At 43.3% G+C, this 18,009-nt stretch overlaps 1 protein-coding gene across 1 annotated transcript in view; it reads left to right on the forward strand.

The window, feature by feature from the left end:
* FARSB (phenylalanyl-tRNA synthetase subunit beta) overlaps positions 1-18,009 on the forward strand; it is a 66,269-nt gene that overhangs the window by 19,658 nt on the left and 28,602 nt on the right. The window contains exons 9-15 of the mRNA XM_029933705.1: positions 999-1,060; positions 2,176-2,227; positions 5,366-5,427; positions 5,682-5,889; positions 6,378-6,458; positions 11,215-11,307; positions 14,676-14,793. Coding sequence (XP_029789565.1) covers positions 999-1,060; positions 2,176-2,227; positions 5,366-5,427; positions 5,682-5,889; positions 6,378-6,458; positions 11,215-11,307; positions 14,676-14,793 — 676 coding nt within the window. The remainder of the gene's footprint in view (positions 1-998; positions 1,061-2,175; positions 2,228-5,365; positions 5,428-5,681; positions 5,890-6,377; positions 6,459-11,214; positions 11,308-14,675; positions 14,794-18,009) is intronic.

Here is an 18,009-nt window from a genome sequence, read left to right on the forward strand (position 1 = left end):
TGTCCAGAGTATGTAGGGTATTAGTTCAGTCATTTTAGTAACTACGTAGATTGGCTGTTATGAATCCCCCTCCAACCCCCGATTCCTTCACACAGGTTAAGTAAGGGTAAGGTGAGGTTGCAGTTAAACAAACTGAGAAAGATAATGGCAGGAGAAGGCTGGCCTGTAGAAATAGGGCAGATAAATGGCATCCCCTGCATCTTATAGGATTGGACACCGCTGTAATGTACTTGATTTATAACTTTTATGGGCCATATTTGTCTTCAGAAATACTAGACTAATATAGCTTATGTTATTTACAGTTTTTAAAAAAAAATGTATACATTAACAGACCTTTAGATAGCTTTCCTCAATCTTACATTTCAACAGTGTAAAAGCAAAGCCTATATCCTAGTAAGGTTACTGTATATTTTTCTAAGAATATTTTTTTCAATTAAAAACGTTAAGAAATCTGTATGGACCTTACAGTGTGCCAGGCATTGCTCATATATTAATACGTGTAATCTTTATAATAACTAAATGAGACTATAGGAACTTCTGTTATCTGCATTTAACAGATGAGGATGCTAAAGTACAAAGATGGCAAGGAGCTCGCCCACAGTCAGGTCGCTAGTAGGCGGTTGAGCTGCGGAGATCTAGGAGATTGATAAGGTTGACCCCCGCCCCGAGTGAGCCGTTTGTCTTTCTCGAAACTTGGTGAACCCAGCGGGGAGGGCTGGGGGAGGTAAATGATTTGTTTCAGTCATGGGTTGTTAACTCTCAGGGAACCACATAAATGCAGACCACCTGAAGTTAAGGCTCGGCCTGCTTTAGCCCACAACTTTATATTCGACTCCTTTTTTTTTTTTTTAAGAATGTATATATAAAGTCTCATTTTTAGATGTTTGAGGACTAAATTAAGTTTTTACTTCCATCCGAGTATCCAAGTAGAGAGAGAATATATTTGTAGATTACAATATTTGTCTTTTTTTCTTTTTCTTTTCTTTTCTTTTTTGCAGGCCAAAATAGTTCTTGATGTTATTGTCACCATGTTCAGTGAATATTGTGAGAATCCGTTTACGTAAGTTCATTTGACATCTTTACTGACAGCCTGTTGTTCTGCAGGCAGAGCAGGGAGGCCTTGTGCCAAATGTAAAGGTGAAAAGTGTGGCCCTTGTGACTGTAACATAGCCTCTCTTTGGGGGGCTAAGATCTATACATAACTGTATAGAGAAAAAAGGGACAAGTACTTTAAAATAAGTTTCAGTGATGCTCTGGCTGTAAGGGCAGGAGATTGCTAGCTGAGGCGCCTGGGCCGACCTAGCGGAGGCAGTGGGATTTAAGCTGTGTTTAAGGATCTTGGCTTTGAGGATGTGAACATGGAGGGACAGACAACAGCTAAACAAGTAGGGAAGCAGGTTTAAGAGCAAAGGATCTGTCCCATGTGTATCAGCAAGATTACTGTATTTTTTCCCCACAGCCTGTTGTCTAATTGAAAAACATTTAAATGGCCCTTGCTGTGTATCAGCTTCATTGTTTCTTCGAGTGTTAACTATAATACAGAATAGCTGTTACTGTAGAGCACATGACTAGAATTGTGTGGTCGTGTCAGTTAAAAAATATTTTTTTTAATGTTTATTTTTGAGACAGAAACAGAGTATGAGCGGGGGCGGGGGTAGAGAGAGGGGGAGACACAGAATCTAAAGCAGGCTCCAGGCTCTGAGCTGTCAGCACAGAGCCCGATGCGGGGCTCGAACCCACATACGTGAGATCGTGACCTGAGCCGAAGTCAGACGCTTAACCAGGTGCCCCAGTAGCATCAGATTTTTGAACTGATGCGCCTGTGAGTGGTTGTGTGGGCAGCTTTCATGGTGTAGCACGCCACCCCAGTGAAAGCTGGAATGTGTACTTCCGTGTTGGCGGGGAGTCCGTAGAGGAAACCTGCTTTGCAGCACCAGGAAGTAAACGTCAGGGATGTGCTGTGTGCTGCCCAAGGAGAGCCGGGAGCCGCAGGAGCGGGACAGCGGGGCGGTGGTGAGTGCGGGAGGAGTAGCCCGGATGGTGGTGTTGGAACAGGAATAGATTGTATTGAGGCTCCTGTTACAGACCAAGTGGGACACGTGTTTACCAAACACTTCATTTCTAGAATTTATTACCTTTTTTAAAAAGTATTTTATTTCTGGCTTTCTTTTTAAGGGTTGAAGCCGCTGAAGTAGTTTTCCCTAATGGAAAATCATATACCTTTCCAGTAAGTATTTAAAAAGTGGACTTGATAATGCTAGTAATAATAATAGTTCTAGAGTGCTCATTGGATGTCCGTCCATCCACCCATATGCCAGGCATATGCTGTGTGCGTTACATGATTTAATCCTCACATTGAGCCTGAGAAGGTGGGTGCTGTTACTGTGCCTTTTCCCAGGTGGAGATGGAGACCTTGCCTCTTACTGGTGAGTGGTGGAGCTTCATGATAGTCTGGCCTTAGGTACCGTCTCCGTTATCTTACCACATTATATGGCCATAGTCTCTCTGGTTTATTCTCCTCTTAACACGTTAACTGTGTAATTTTAAGATTACTCAGCCCTCCAGACCTAGTCAGTCCGTTCACACTTGAGTTCACAGTCACTGAAGGCCATCACTATGACTAAAAATCCCAAATGTATTAGCAGGACTAAGGAATAAGCATGATTTTTGTCCAGACGTAGGATCTTAGTTAAAAAAAAAAAAATCTAAACCAACATTCTTAACTGACTGGGTTTTTTCTTCCCCTAAGATGGTTTTATAAATAAAAAAGATGGCCGTTCCAACACATGGCTGCATTAGTCATTTCATTGTGGTTATGATTCAGTGAGGCCATTCTTTAAGCTTTTTTCCTTTGGATTTTTCAGGACGATTCCTCTGTCACTTAAGAAGTAGATCATAGCCTAGACTAGGGTCTGCTTTTTAAATAGCTTTTATAGTAGATGAAACCTGCTAAGATTACAACCTCCCCCTTCCTGAAAACATGAGCAGCTGAGCATCATATTTTATTCTAGACTATTGATAATAATTCAAAATAAACGTATAACTATAGAAAACATTGAAATTGTGGGCAATATCAGTTTTAAGATATATTTTTTTTAGTGGCTGTTGCTTTTGTTATATAATGAACTGATATTTCAAGACTTAGTGACTTAAAACAACGAAGATTTGTTCATGACCATGAACAATAGAATCATGATTCTCTTGCTCAGCTGGGGTGTTCCTCCGGCCTGAGCTGGCTTGACTAGCCGCTGCCAGGCTTGCTCCGCGTCATCAGCTGCTTGGTAGGCCAGCAGCTGGATGGCCTTCGGTGGCCTCTCTCAGTCTGCTTAGCCTTGGAGTGCCCAGGTCAGGTGTCACATCCAACAGGGTAGCTTGGCCGCCTTTACACGGTGGCGGTTGCAGGATTCCCGGCAGCCAGAGAGCAAGTCCAGTGCTTGTATTTTCAAGCATGGCGTCCTGTTGGCCTAAGCCAGTCGTTTTGCTGGATTCAAGGACGGGTGAAATAGACTCATTTCCCAGTGTGGGGCCTGAAGCGTCACATTGTGAGGCCATGGATGCAGCAGAGATGGGAAGAATGTGGCCATTTATATGATTTACCACAGTAGTCGTCAGGATTAGCCAGAGATAGCTTTTTAGTCTGTTTTAAAGCGATGTCTAAGTTGAGAAGCTTTTTTTTCTTTTTACTATGAAAAATTGTCAGGTATTAATAAAAGTGAAGTACGTACTTTGGGGAAGAGCAAGCTATGTTAAAATTTGGTTCTCTTTTCTCATGTAGCTAATTTCCTTGAAATTGTTTGCATCATAAAGAGCTTTCATAAATTTGAAATGATGGGATTTCTCAACACATGTACTGTATCAGTGTTGTCATTTCTTAATTTATTTCCATATAAATGTAGATTAAAACAGCTCTCAGACTGTCCTCCCAGAAAGAGAATGACCTTCTGAGGAACGGATTCTTTCTCATAAGGATTAGCGTGTATTTTTAAACACTTGGAAAGTTCTTCCCTCGTCGTCTTTCATTTCCTGTAAAAGAATGGGATCTGGAATAAGAGGGTCTGAAGGGAGAAGGGGTGGGCAGTGAGAGAGACGGACGGCTAATGGTGTGAGCTTTGGAGTCAGGCTGCCTGGACTCGCCAGTTCATTTGTTTGCTCATGTGTTACTTTTACACATTGACTCATTAACTGTGTGCCAAGTGCATATTCTCTGGTGAGCGTTTTTGTAAGCACTGGGAATACAGCACCACAGGGGCTCGGCAGCTTGCTACTGTTGTGGTCGGGGAATAGTTATTCATCCAAAATTTACTATTCTCATTTCACAGATAAGAAACCTAATAGTATTTGTTGTGAGGGTTAAGCTTATTATCTTAAAAATGTCTTACACTTTTCAGTTCATATTAACTACTCAGTGAAGGTTTGTTTCTGTGGCAGTCCTTAACGATTGGTTTTGTACTTTTAAATTCTAATGTGCAGTCACATCAGCTGAGGATCTTGATAGCACTCAGGTCCAGATTCAGTAGGCTGATTGTCACTGCTGCCAGCAACAGGGCCTGTGAGTCTGCATTTCTAGAGACACTTGGGTGCCTGCCCGAGAGCTGCATTTTGAGTGTCAAAGCTCTGGCCCATTGTCCTTACGTGACTCCAAACAGATTTTTAGATTCATAGCCTTTTTGCTAGTGATAGTTATACTTTTGAGAGTAATTTAGTGATAAGCATTCATAGATCATGTGTGCAAAGCCTGAAAAGCCTGGGTTTTCTACATATTTATTCCTACCTAACATGGCAAAGTGATGTGCAGTTTGAAGAGTGAATACCAATTTATGAGATGCGCCCAGCCCTGCCTTCTCCCAGAGCAGATTGATGATAGCTAGGACTGCCGGGGGGCCTGGCCGCATTTCCCCACCAGAATAAACGGTAAGAAGGGAGTTTCTTTGTAACACTTAGGTTTAGCTTAATGGTGATATTTGACAGTACACGGTGATACTTGAATTCTTTCCTGGTCATATACACCTGCTTGCGTGAGAGGAGACTGAAACTCTTTAGGATTTATAAGCATCTCAGAAATGATGTGCCGGAGTTTTATTGTAGAGATTGGTGATTGACCATCTAAGAGAGAAATGTATGACATTTTATATTTCGGAGAAGTTCCTGTTGTCTAGCAAGTAGAATGTTCAGTTATGAACGTAATGTAGCAGATTTATTCCTCCAGGATGTTCATGAAGCATTATGTTTACTTTCAGTGTCTGGCTCGGACATGGGTTATTTGAGAGGACAGCGGAACTGCCACAACACGATGACGTAAAATTTGAGTGTCATACCGTAGCTGGCGGGGAATGACTTAAGCTTCTCAAACTTTTTCTCTTTGTAGGAGCTGGCTTACCGAAAAGAGATAGTGAGAGCTGATCTAATTAATAAGAAAGTTGGAATCAGGTATGCTTTGAAAACATTTATTTACTATTGGAGAGAATTTCAGAATGAAGTACCCACAGGACTTTAATTTTTCCTGAAAGAATGCTTAGGGTTTTCGTATCTTTTCAGAGTAAGTGATCATAAATCCTGTTATAATATCTAGTATAACAGAACTCAGAAAGAAAGGTGATATTTGGATAGAGTATTTTAAGATAAAACATAAGCATGTTTTAAGTAATCCAGTGAAGTTTATGGATTGTACATTCCTAATTCAGAGAAACTCCAGAAAATATTGCCAAGCTTCTAACCAGGATGCATTTAAAGTCAGAAGTAATAGGCGACGGGAATCAGATTGAGATCGAAATCCCTCCGACCAGAGCCGACATCATCCACGCGTGTGATATCGTGGAGGACGCGGCCATTGCGTACGGGTATAACAACATTCAGCTGGCCCTCCCGAAGACGTACACCATAGCCAATCAGGTAAGATCGCACCCTTACACAGATGCTCCCGATTGTGGGAGGCTCGTTATTGAATGCTGGGAAGGTTTTGAGGGAAACAGAACATAGGAATTAAGCAGTACTTGGACATGCTGTGCTCTGAGAGGCATTTGCTATGGAGAGGATACAAAACAGATGCCCAGTGGATTAGAGGAAGTGGAAAACTTGTGATGACTAGTACTTGAGGAAAGACAGGTTTCGAGCTTGGAGCCCTTTTGAATCTTTAACTGGGATATTCATTTTCTCAGCCTGGCCTGAAGGCGGAAGTGTGGTGTGGGAGAGGTCCAGTGGGGGTCTGTGCATCTGTGTAGGAGTTTGGAGGTAGTGGGGGGGGGCAGGGCTAACGTGGGGTACGAACGATAGATACTAGGATGGAAGGGTGTTTTCCTTTTAATGACATGTTTTGTTTAAACCTTTCATCGATAGGGAAGTTTGTGGAGGTGAAGTAAAGTTAAATATCTTTTTTTCAGTTTCCCCTTAATAAGCTCACAGAGCTCCTGAGGTATGACATGGCAGCCGCCGGATTCACCGAAGCGCTCACCTTCGCTCTGGTACGTGGTTGTTGGCATCGAATCCCTGAAGTACTGAAGTCAAGGGTTCCTTACACAGATTTATAAAAGCTAGACTAAAGTTTCCAGGTTCCAGAAAACTTTTTTCACTTGAGATCACACAGTTTCTAGTGAAGAGATGTTTTCGTTTTAGTCATTGAAGATCCTGAAAGGACAAAAAAAGTCTTAAAGGACAGATAACCGTGTATTTTTTACTAACATGGAAATGTTGAGGGTCGAATTCCCGATGAATTTTATAACCAAACTGAGGTAGTCAGAAGATGTAGCCTTACTTTGGTTGTGTCGGTGCCCACTAGGTGCCGCCCTGGTTAAGGGTTTGTGGACTGTTACACATTAGACTTTTTTGTCTTTGAACATGTTCACAACATTTGCTTTGAGTTGAAAAGCTGACATAAAAGGCCTGAATCAGGAAATGAATTTTATTACCAAATAGAAGGAAATCCCCTTCCCCCACCAACCAAATTGACCATTTGAAAAGAATAAACTATGTACGCCATTTATAGTTCCCCCTTCTCTTGCCGAGCGTTTACGTGGTGCCTCCATTGTGGTTCTTGAGTATTCAGGTGAGCGTCCGCTTAATGGTGTCGGCAAAACCCCAAGCAAACGAAAACAAACTGCCTCGTCCTTTCCCCTCAGCTCCGGACACGGACTTCTCAGTGTTGTACATTATGCACAGAAGGCGGGAGTGGGGGTCACGTTACCACCAGCGTCCGGGGCCCCTCGGTGAGCGTTTGTACGGGCAGGGACCTGACAGATCTTCTAGGTCAGCGTTTTCATTTCTCTGATCATTAGCCATTTATTTATTCATTTATTTATTTTTAATGTTTATTTTTGAGAGAGAGAGAAAAGAGAGCGAGAGAGACCAAGTGTGAGCAGGGGAGGGGCGGGGGGGGGGGGGGACACAGAATCCAAAGCAGGCTCCAGCCTCTGAGCTGTCAGCACAGAGCCTGACGTGGGGCTCGAAGCCACGAACCATGATATCATGACCTGGGCTGAAGTCAGACGCATAACCAACTGAGTCACCCCCATTAATTCTTTATTTAGATTTTAAATTTGTTTTTCTAAGTTTTTAAATGTTTATTTTTGAGAGTGAGCATGAGTGGGGGTGGGGCAGGAGAGAGAGACACACACAGAATCCAAAGCAGGCTCCAGATTCTGAGCAGTCAGGACCCAACATAGAGCTTGAACCTGTCTGTGAACCTTGAGATCATGACCTGAGCCGAAGTCAGACGCTTAACTGACTGAGCCACCCTGGTGCCTTGAGAAATTCATTTTATTTTATTTTATTTTTTATTTATCTTTAATTAAAAAAATTTTTTTAAATGTTTTATTTATTTTTGATACCGAGAGAGACAGAGCATGAGGGCGGAGGGGCAGAGAGCGAAGGAAACACAGAATCGGAAGCAGGCTCCAGGCTCTGAGCTGTCAGCACAGCTTGAACCCACGAATGTGAGGTCTGACCTGAGCCAAAGTCGGAGGCTTAGCCAACTGAGCCATTCAGGCGCCCCTCTTTAATTTTTTTTAACATTTACTTTTGAGAGAGCATGAGTGGGGGAGGGGCAGAGAGGGGGTGGGGAGGACAAAATACGAAGCAGGCTTCAGGTTCTGAGCTGTCAGCACAGAGCCCGACGTGGGGCTCGAACTCGCAAACTGCCATGTTATGACCTTAGCTGAAGTTGGATGCTTAACCAACTGAGCCCCCCGGCGCCCCATGTATTTCGTTTTGAACATGAAGTGCATAGGATTGATTTGAAAGGATTCAGCCTGTACAGACCATGTAGAGGAGACCATGACTTCCCTTTTGGTTGCCGGCCGGATTCCAACTCTGTTTTCCTCCCCAGAACTACCTGCTGTTCAAACTTTGGCGCGTGTGTGTCTCCCTGCCCTTTCGCAGGAGTAGAGCGTTCTGATTTTGTGACCATGTAGCCCTGTCGGTCTCGGGGGCGCACACTCGGCCCGACTGTGGCCGCTCTGTGGGGAGAGTTTATCCTGCGTCCGGGGCTTAGGGATTGGGGTTCCGTCTCTGTGAGGCCCTCTCAAGTAGGTGCCCTGTCCTCACAGCAGGTCATGTAGGTAACTTGTCCTGGTTCGTGCAGCCCCGGCCTGTGCCCCCAAGGCCTGGAGGGAGCCGCCCACCAGGAGTGCCAGAAGCAGTCCACTCGGCTGTCCCGAGTCACTGCGGCCCGCGCCCCACCGTGGGGAAGAGGAGTGAGGCACTAGAGTTTCAGAGATGCAATCACAGTGTCCCAGAGGATTTCGTTGTCAAAGGTATTCATTACGTAATTAGCCAAGCATAGTATCACTGAGCCTTCTATCTCGTCTTGCACGAGAGAAACAGACCTTTGGCTAGAACCTAGCCCTTGATTTTCCAAACATGCATAATTGTTACCTTATTAATTATGATTTTATTATGTCTACATACTAGTGATATTCTAAACGAACTCACTTTTATTTACTTATTCTTAAATTAAAAAAAAGTTCGTTTATTTTTGAGAGACTGAGAGAGACAGAGCGTGAACAAGGGAGGATCAGAGAAATAGAGAGACAGAATCCAAAGCAGGTTCCAGGCTTGGAGCTGTCAGCACAGAGTCCCATGCGGGGATAGAACCCACAAATCATGAGATCATGACCTGAGCCAAAGTCGGATGCCCAACCGACTGAGCCGCGTAGGTGCTCCAAATTAACTCACTTTTAAAGCTAAATATGTACTTTAGTCTTAGTCTGAGAATATTCTTAAAAATCATGAGCTTCGTTTACTTATATTTTTCTACCACTTTAAAATAAACACATTGACATTTAAAATTCTTGAAAAAATATTTAAATGTTAAAATACTTTTAAAATACTTAAATATTTAAAAAATAGCTACTGCCACAGGTTACCTTGATGTAAACTGCTTCTCGGGGCGCCTGGGTGTCTCACTCGGTTAATCATCTGACTTCGGTTCACGGGTTTGAGCCCTGTGTCGGGCTCTGTGCTGACAGCTCAGAGCCAGGAGCCTGCTTCGGATTCTGTGTCTCCCTCTCTCTCTCTGCCTCTCTCTGCTTGTGTGTGTACTCTCTCTCTCTCTCAAAAATGAATACACTTTAAAAAGAAAGAATTTCAGCTGCTTCTAATCCCAGTCCCTTGTCCTCCATTGTCATGATACAGTACAGGTCACTCAGATACCTAGCTGCGGTGCTGTGTGGATCTGTGTTGTTGTACACATGCAGTACTGGCTCTTTTTGAGAGTAGACTGCATTGTTTACATTGCATTTCCTAATTCATCACATCGTATCTCGTTATAGAGACGCCTCTGCGCTGTGGAGAAAATTCGGTTATTCCCAGTGTGCCCGCCACAGTTCGCCCCTCTGCAGTGTGGGCGGTTCAGGGGGCTCCTTTCTGCTCTGCCCGAATGTGGCTTCAGTACCGTTCCCGAGCGCATGGCAAGAATCATTAGAACTGTTACTGACATAAAATCTGAACCCAGTTGTGTGTGTGTGTGTGTGTGTATGTGTGTGTGTTCCCCAAGTCGTTCTTGAATACCATTTGGTAAAATAGTGCAATTAGGCAACATCACCTAATGTTGGAAATAGTTCAGTACCCTGACGGTACATCAGTTTTCATGTTAAGTTTTTTTTTTTTTTAAATAAAATCTTTTTATTTTTTTAATGTTTTTTTAATTTATTTTTGATACAGAGAGAGACAGAACATCAGAGGGGGAGGGGCAGAGAGAGAAGGAGACACAGAACTGGAAGCAGGCTCCAGGCTCTGAGCTGTCAGCACAGAGCCTGAGACGCGGGGCTCGAACCCACGAATGTGAGATCTGACCTGAGCTGAAGTCGGAGGCTCAACCAACTGAGCCACCCAGGCGCCCCTCATGTTAAGTTTTTAACTATCTGGCAGCAGTTAGCACTAATGTGATAGTTGTTCTTAGTAGTTTATTAATCATCATTGTTAATATTTCTCTGAGCACTTAGTTTGTACCAGATACTTTATTTGCATTATCTTGTTAATTCATTTGTTAGACATAATGCACCAAATAGTTTTATTTTCATAACTTTTGCCTATCATCCTGGTTTCTAAGTGTGACCAGCATCTTTCTCTTTTTGGTGGGTGAGTGTTTAAGAGTTTATTGCTCAGAGCTTTATCAAGCACACAGGACAGAAGTTAAATGACCAAGTAGAAAGAACATCGGGCAGAATTCAGGCCACTTGAATTCTGCTCATATTCCTACCATCCTACCGTAAGTCAGTACGTACTTAGCAGAAATTATAATGGTAATCAGAACAAAGCCATGGGACACCACGGAAGGAAAGAGAAGTTGGAGTTACTAGGAATATTTTTATGGAAGAGGTAGAACTCCATTGGGGGATAGTAGCAGGTAGGTTGGGGGAAGGAAGGCACTTACATAAAAGTAAGGAAGAGGATAAGATTCAGGGAATGGGTAGCTAATTATGAGAGCCTAGACTGGCACGGTAAGTGGGCAGTTAGCTTAGGAAGGGCCCCGATACAGTTAGACCATTGTCAACATGTGGAAAACTTCCTTTGCCTCTGTATCATGGATAGAACTCCTTGTAAAAGAACTGTAAATGTAAAATTGTGTCTGCTGTGGCCCTGAAGTAGTTGATACATTTGTTCTTTAACTTCTTTATACAGAGAATCTACATTGCTATAAGACCATAAGTTGACTATAGCATTAAATACTTTGTATATTCAATTTAGTCATTGTTTTTTCTTTATTTTGTATGTGCTTCTTAGTGCTCCCAAGAAGATATTGCTGATAAACTTGGTTTGGACATCTCTGCAACAAAGGCAGTCCACATAAGTAATCCTAAAACAGCTGAATTCCAGGTGAGAATTTTAAGTAGGTAAGAGTTTGGGTAAATACTGAGAGACAGTGCATAAGTTATTTTACTTCAGATGATAAAATCTTAGAGCTTTTTACAAATCTCTTCTTGGAGAGAGGGTAGTTGGTTCATGCATGCTTTGTTGACAGATTCTTAATACTTTTTTATAATCTTTTCTTGGTTGATTTACAGTTGGTCTTTGCTCTGTGCTGTGTAGCCCAGTCTTACCTGAACTTTCCATTTCATTCACTTCAAATCAATTGACTTTTTAAATACTATTTTTGGTTTTCATCTTTTCTACTCATTTGTAATAAATGAGTCAGTAACTGTTCCCAGTATCTCTGTTAAGTCATTCACTTTGAAAATGGTTGCTACATCAGTTTTTGACTGTGTGGTCTTCATTTTTTTTCATGGTAATCCTTTAGTTCAGTGGCGGTTTCATGTAGAGTTTAGGAATATTTCAATGTGAATGATGCTACCTTAGTAAATGTTAAATGATTGACATTATAGATTTGGATATTACCTCGAAGTGCAGTTTTCAGAGATTATAGTATCTTCCTTTGCTGATTAATGACTTTAAACCGTCTCCCCTCTGTCATCCTGCTTTGCTTACATGCACAGTTCTTTATGATTTTTCTGTAACTTGTGTTTGGAATCACGGGGAGTCTCTGACTTGGGAAGAAATGCTTTCAAGTAAATTAATGCCGTGAACATGTGAACTCCTGAGGTAGTTTCTGTGGTTTTCACATCTGCAAAAGGCTCAATTCTAAAGATTTTTAAAGTTCTAAAAATGTTAAAATTTAGATTTTTTAAAAGTTAGATATAATCTATCGGGCGAGGTAGATGAGGGCTAGGCTATTTAAAGACCTGATTGGTAATAACATGCATCAGGTATAGACGTTGTTTCTCGGGATTCAGTGTCAGAACTTTGAAGAAGTTTTGCCAGTTTGGAAGGATTGTGATACGTTTGTTTTGAGGTCCACTAGATTTTCTACTGCTCTTACGGTGTTCTTTTTTACTAGGAGACACTCAAATTCATCTGGGTAGAGGGACTTTTCAGTAAATCTTACTGGATTTTCCTTTGTGTTTATTCCAGGTTTCCCTTTTTCTCCCAGTTTTGTTTACCAAGCTCGATAGATTTAAGAGGAGGTAATGCCCTTTAGGGTTTACATCGTGTTTTCTCTATTTTATGTAAGTGGAAGGAAAACAGATCCGAAACACATTAAACATCACTATAAATAGTGGTTTGGCACACTTTCAGAATCAATAATGCTGCACAAAATACATTCGAGGGAGTCCATCTTTTGGGCTGGACGGGTTCTGTGTTTTACTCCTGCTCTACCAGCACACGTCCTGCTGTTCCTCGTGTGGCGGACGGTGAGGTTGTCTATGGACTCGTAGCTCTGCTTATTGTCTGAGCCCGTTCTTTCTCTTGTATGATTCTTAATTCTGGGCTGTTTTCTCACAGAGATGTTAGAGAATGGATAAAAGAAGAAAAATGTCATTTAGTTAAAACATGTAAGAATTTTTTTTTTATAATTATAAGCAAAGTTACAGAATGTTACCACATCCCCCCAAGTTAGCATTAGTATTCCTAGTGTTTTTAAATATCCAGTCATTGTTCAGGTTTTTCCAGTTGTCTCCATTTTGTTTGTTTGATTTAGCATTCAAATGTGGTTCATACAGAGTTGATGTGCTTAAGTCTTCTTAATTTACAGATTGCCCCACTAGTCATCTCTCTCTTTTCCTCTCCCTTTCACTTTCTTTGTTGAAGAAACTGGGTCATTTGTCCTGTGGAGTTCGCACAGTTAAGATTTTGTGGAATACCATTCCAGAGGTCCCCTGTGTTTCTAGTAAATTGGTAGGTAGATCTAGAAGCTTGATTGGAAGTAGTTTTAATGGTTTGTATTGCTGTGAGTTCTTAAACAAGCAAATAAGGCTTATCTGTCAAATGGGGGCGGGGGCGAGGAAAAGTTATTCACAAAGGAAACTTGTCTATATTCCAGTAAGTTAAGCTGGCTTTTAACGTTGCAGTTTTGTGTCTGATTGTCCTGAGCACTTTCTCTCCGTTAGTGAGAGTGAGCGGTGGTGAGAAAGGCACAGAGGTGGCCACTGGCAGCGGCTGCTGGAGTGGGTGATGGGAGAGGTGTGGTGTGTCCTTAGCAGACGTTCTGCTGGCAGGTCGATAGGGGCTTGTTCCTGTTAGGCCTGGAGGGTCCGGGAGGGGCTGCTGACTTAGCCAGCGTGGTCAGGGCAGGCCTCTGTGGGAGAGGACCTGCTGACAGAGACCTGAAGAAGGTAAGGCCGCCACACGGGAGTCCGCAGGAAGAGTGTAGGAGGTGGAGGAAGGAGGAGGCCTGGAGGCCTGAGCTGGAAGTCGGCTTGCGGAGTGCGGCTGAAGCCCAGTAGCCCCGTGGGAGCGGCGGGTGTGCAAGTTGGAGAAGGTGCCAGCGCCAGATTGAGAGAGGACACCGTGTAGGGCGTGGGTTTTATTCACAATTTGATGAAAACCTATTAGATTTTTGAGCAGGAGAGTTTGGTGATCTGACTTGAGCTTCAGAGGATCATCGTGGAGGACAGACCACAGGGCACCGGAGCGGAAGGGGAGGGAGCGGCTCCGGCTCTCCGTAGTCTGGGCGGAGGATGGCCGTGCTGGCGCCTGACGGCAGAGCCCACGCCCGGAACGACCGAGTCCGAGCACCACTCGTAAAACTCTGCGAGTAACGGGATGTGCTGAGAACCAGCCTGTCTTCTTTAGCTTAGAATCAGAAATTTGAGATCGAAGTAGGGAAGCTGTTTTGGTTTTAAGAACTAGGATGTATGGTTTATTTCTTTGGCTGCTCAGCTGAAAGTTGTAGTCACAGCTTGCCCACAGCAACTGCATACTTTTTCTAGTGCTTAACGTATTTGTGTTCTCTTTTCTCGTTGTTGTGGTATTTTAATTGCATTTACATTTTCCCTGGTCTTGGTTTTTTAAGAATTTGATTAAATCAAATTTAATTTATATAAATATTTGGATTTCTTGTAATCTCTTTCAGTTACTCTATAAAATAAAGCATGATATGAAAATTTACATATTTGAAGTCTTAAAAGTAACTTTAATTTTTAAAATAATAGAATAAATAATCCTAGGTACAAGCATTGTTATTTATAACATTTACTTCTCATTTTATGATCAGGTTTTGTGACTTTTCATTTTCTAAGTTTGGAAGCCAGCATTTTGTCATTTATTTGTGTTGGAATTGAAAATTAAAAATAACTTAGGCATTGCGTTTTCCGGAGGAGGCTTGCTGTGAAGCTGCTGAGTTCTGGCCTTGTAACCAGAACTGTGGGGCGCGGTTGGTCAGTGCAGTGTCACGTGTTCCCCTGCAGGTGGCGCGCACTACCCTGCTTCCCGGCCTCCTAAAGACCATAGCTGCCAATCGGAAGATGCCCCTCCCTCTGAAGCTGTTTGAAATCTCTGACATTGTGGTCAAAGACTCTAGCAGAGGTAAGAGCAAGTCCCCTTTGACCTGGACACTTAAAGCATGTTGTTATGCCACTTCCACCTGCGCGTGAAGGCAGGCAGCGTGACGCCCCGTGAAGCCGTGCCGTCAGCGGTTATCAGCACGTGCCTGGTCTTCTTCCATCTGTTACACTCTCCCCTTCTTCCCCGTATTCTTTTGAGGTAGTTCCTAGACAGCCTGTCATTTCATCAGCAAACACTTTAGTATGTGTTTCTAAAAAGATAATGTATATCTAAAAGATAACAGAGGCCACTTTTGACTTTTAAAAAAATAAGCCACACTGTTTTATCATCGAACATCCAGCTCGTGTTTAAATTTTCCCAGTTGCTTCAGAAATTTAGTTTTCATGATTGATATGACTCCATCCAAGCAAGTTTTTCAGGTATTTGTTTACTCTCTTATTTCTTTAATGGAAAGCAAATCTTAATATTTATGAAGAACCTCAGCTTTAGAGGTACCTGGGCCACTCAGTCCATTAAGTGTCTAACTTCGGCTCAGGTCATGATCTCACGACCCGTGGGTTCAAGTCCTGCATCGGGCTCTGTGCTGACAGCTCAGGGCCTGGAACCTGCTTCAGGTTCTGTGTCTCCCTCTCTCTCTGCCCCTCCCCTGAATGTGCACATGCACACATGCTCTCTCTCTGTCTCAAAAAGAAAGAAACATTTAAAAAAAATTTAAAGCACCTCAACTTGAAAAGTGCTATGGAACATTTCCTTCTGTCCTGTGATTTACGTGCACGTCGTTTTAAGGTACTTGTTATCTTGTCGTCTAGTCAGGAGCGGCTGCTCATCACTCTCGTACTAGTTATACGTGTTTTACCAGGTTTTGTCTCGAGTGGAGGCTGGACTTTTAACACAGCAAGTTGCTTGGTCCCCCATTTGGAACTCAGAGGTTCTTTAATAATAAACTGGATTTAGTTAGTACTTAAACCCGATTGCCAAGGATGTCAGTCTTATTCAGACTTCTGTCCTCCAACTTAGGCCTGCGTGGAGCTGCATAGGAGATCGTTTCTTGGTGAGCAGTGCCATCAAATGACCGAACTGCTGGCAGTATTTCTCTGGTTTCCTGGATTTAACTGTTCAAATCCTGTGTTCTATTCAGGAGTCTTACTCAAGACTGCAGAATTCAGTGTTTTCTTTTGAATCTGTGGACATCAGCAAAGGCGTTTTTCTCAGTTTCTCCTGAAGAGGATCATATGGCATGATTCTAACTGACCAGAGTAGTCAAGAATGATTGGTTGTGAATCAGCCTCTCTTAGGAAATAGATGCTAGAGAGGCATGTCCACGCTGACTGTCTGTGGACCTTTTGTGGCGAACTTTTCAGCCAAAGCTAGATTCCATCCGCTCGCCAGTGTACAGCCTTGTCTTCAGTTAACAGCATCGCCTTGCGTTTGTATGCTACTTTATACTTTTCGGAATCTTTTCACACATACTTCTTCTCTTTTGATTGTTAATCCATCTCTTCGAGGCAGATGGGACCAGAAAACACTGTACATGTTTAATATATAGGGAAATTGAGACAGGCTGAATAAATTTTGGACCTAGAGCTAGGGTCAGAATTTGGTTTCTGTGCATATGTCCCTAGAGAATAAAAGTTTATTTTGGTATCAGTCTATGTAGAATTTTCTTTGGGCGGTAGGTCAGTTTTCTTTAGAGGTAGAAATCAGAAACCATTTTCAGTGCCGGCTCTAAGTCGTTCTCCGGTTCTTGTGCCTCAGGTCCTCCACTGGCACAGGTCACTGAGGACTTGTTACGATTTCACCATCAGGTTTTTCTATTAATTTCGACTCCCTTCCTTTCATCTTAGCTCTTTGAATTGTATGTTTTGATCCTTGGTGATCCAAACATATTTATAAATGCGTGTAGGATTAGGTCAGTTATTCCAAGTTCCCTCATGGGTGTTACTCTTTCAGCCATTGGCCTCCCCCTCCTGGCGGGGCTCCCTCAGGCACCCCAGGGCCGGGCGCGCTTGTACGCCAGCAGCTCGGCTCGGGGCCTGGAGGGCGAGGAGCAAGCTGGGGTCCCCACGGCTGCCCCAGCGACATTTCACTGTGAGCCCTGAGCACGTGACTGTTTGCAGTCCCCGGTCGGGACGTCTGTGCTTTTTTCTCTCTCACGTGGTTTTGGGAAGGCCCAGACACAGACCCCACTCGCAGGCGAGGCCCGTGCTTGGGCAGAAGGCCGCCTGTTGAGAGCGAGCGAGCTGTTCCTCAGTGCTAGGCTGTGGGCCACCGTTCAGCAAATCACCCCCGTGATAGCCCCAGGAACCCGGTCAGTCCGCATGCACTTCTGCTGCACTTTGTGTCGTCAGAAAGAGTAGTTTTCATCTCTGTAGCGGACCTTTTATTCCTCTGTTTACTTGTGATTATTCTGCGGTTTTCCCCAGGGAGCCATTTTCATCTGCTAAGACTTTTGCCTGTTACCTCGCACCATTATGGTTTATGTCTTTGGCCTTTTCTTCCGGTGGGGTTTGAGGAATGAGCAGAGCGAGGTGTGCTCAGGAAGTTTACCATCTGGAAAACCCACGTTTGCTCTGGAGTAGGTCTCCTCCTGAGGCAGACCCGGAGTTTTTAGCCCATCAAGCAGTTTTTCTGTTGGAGCGTTCTGCGTATGTGCAGGTGGACCCCTCCTTGTCATTTGGGGTACACAGAGGACTCTGGCAGGGATGGCGCAGCTCCACAGATTCAAGACCATAGAGTCCGCGTTTTGTGGTGTGTGTCCTGGTTCTGCCTCTTAGGAGCAGCTTGACTGTGGACAGTTTATTCAGTCTCCCTGTGCCTGTCTTCTCATTTGTAGCAATGGGGAGAACGAGCGCACTTAACTAGATTTTGGCAAGGATTACATGAATTTGCATCTTGAAGAGTTCTGGCCACGTAATAAGCGCTGCTAAGTGTATGCTCTTACTGCAGGGTGTTAGCAGTCCCTTCGGCCAGACACCTCTGTCCCCATCTGGGGTAGGTTGTCCATGAGAATAACTTGTAAACCTTCAGCCATTAAAGGATTAATGTCACCTTGCTGAGGCACTTGGGGCTCGTTTTTGTCCTAACTTTCGATTTAATTGGGTTTTCTTCTGTTGTGTACTATCTTTTTTTAGGGCATCAAAAACCAAAATGTACTGGTGGTTGGGGGGAGGGTATTTGCTTAAAAACAGGAATGTTGTTTTCTTTTCAGTAATTCATCAGCCACCTCTCCTCAATGAA

This window comes from Suricata suricatta, chromosome 3 (genome assembly GCF_006229205.1).
Source record: "Suricata suricatta isolate VVHF042 chromosome 3, meerkat_22Aug2017_6uvM2_HiC, whole genome shotgun sequence".
Taxonomy (NCBI): Eukaryota; Metazoa; Chordata; class Mammalia; order Carnivora; family Herpestidae; genus Suricata; species Suricata suricatta.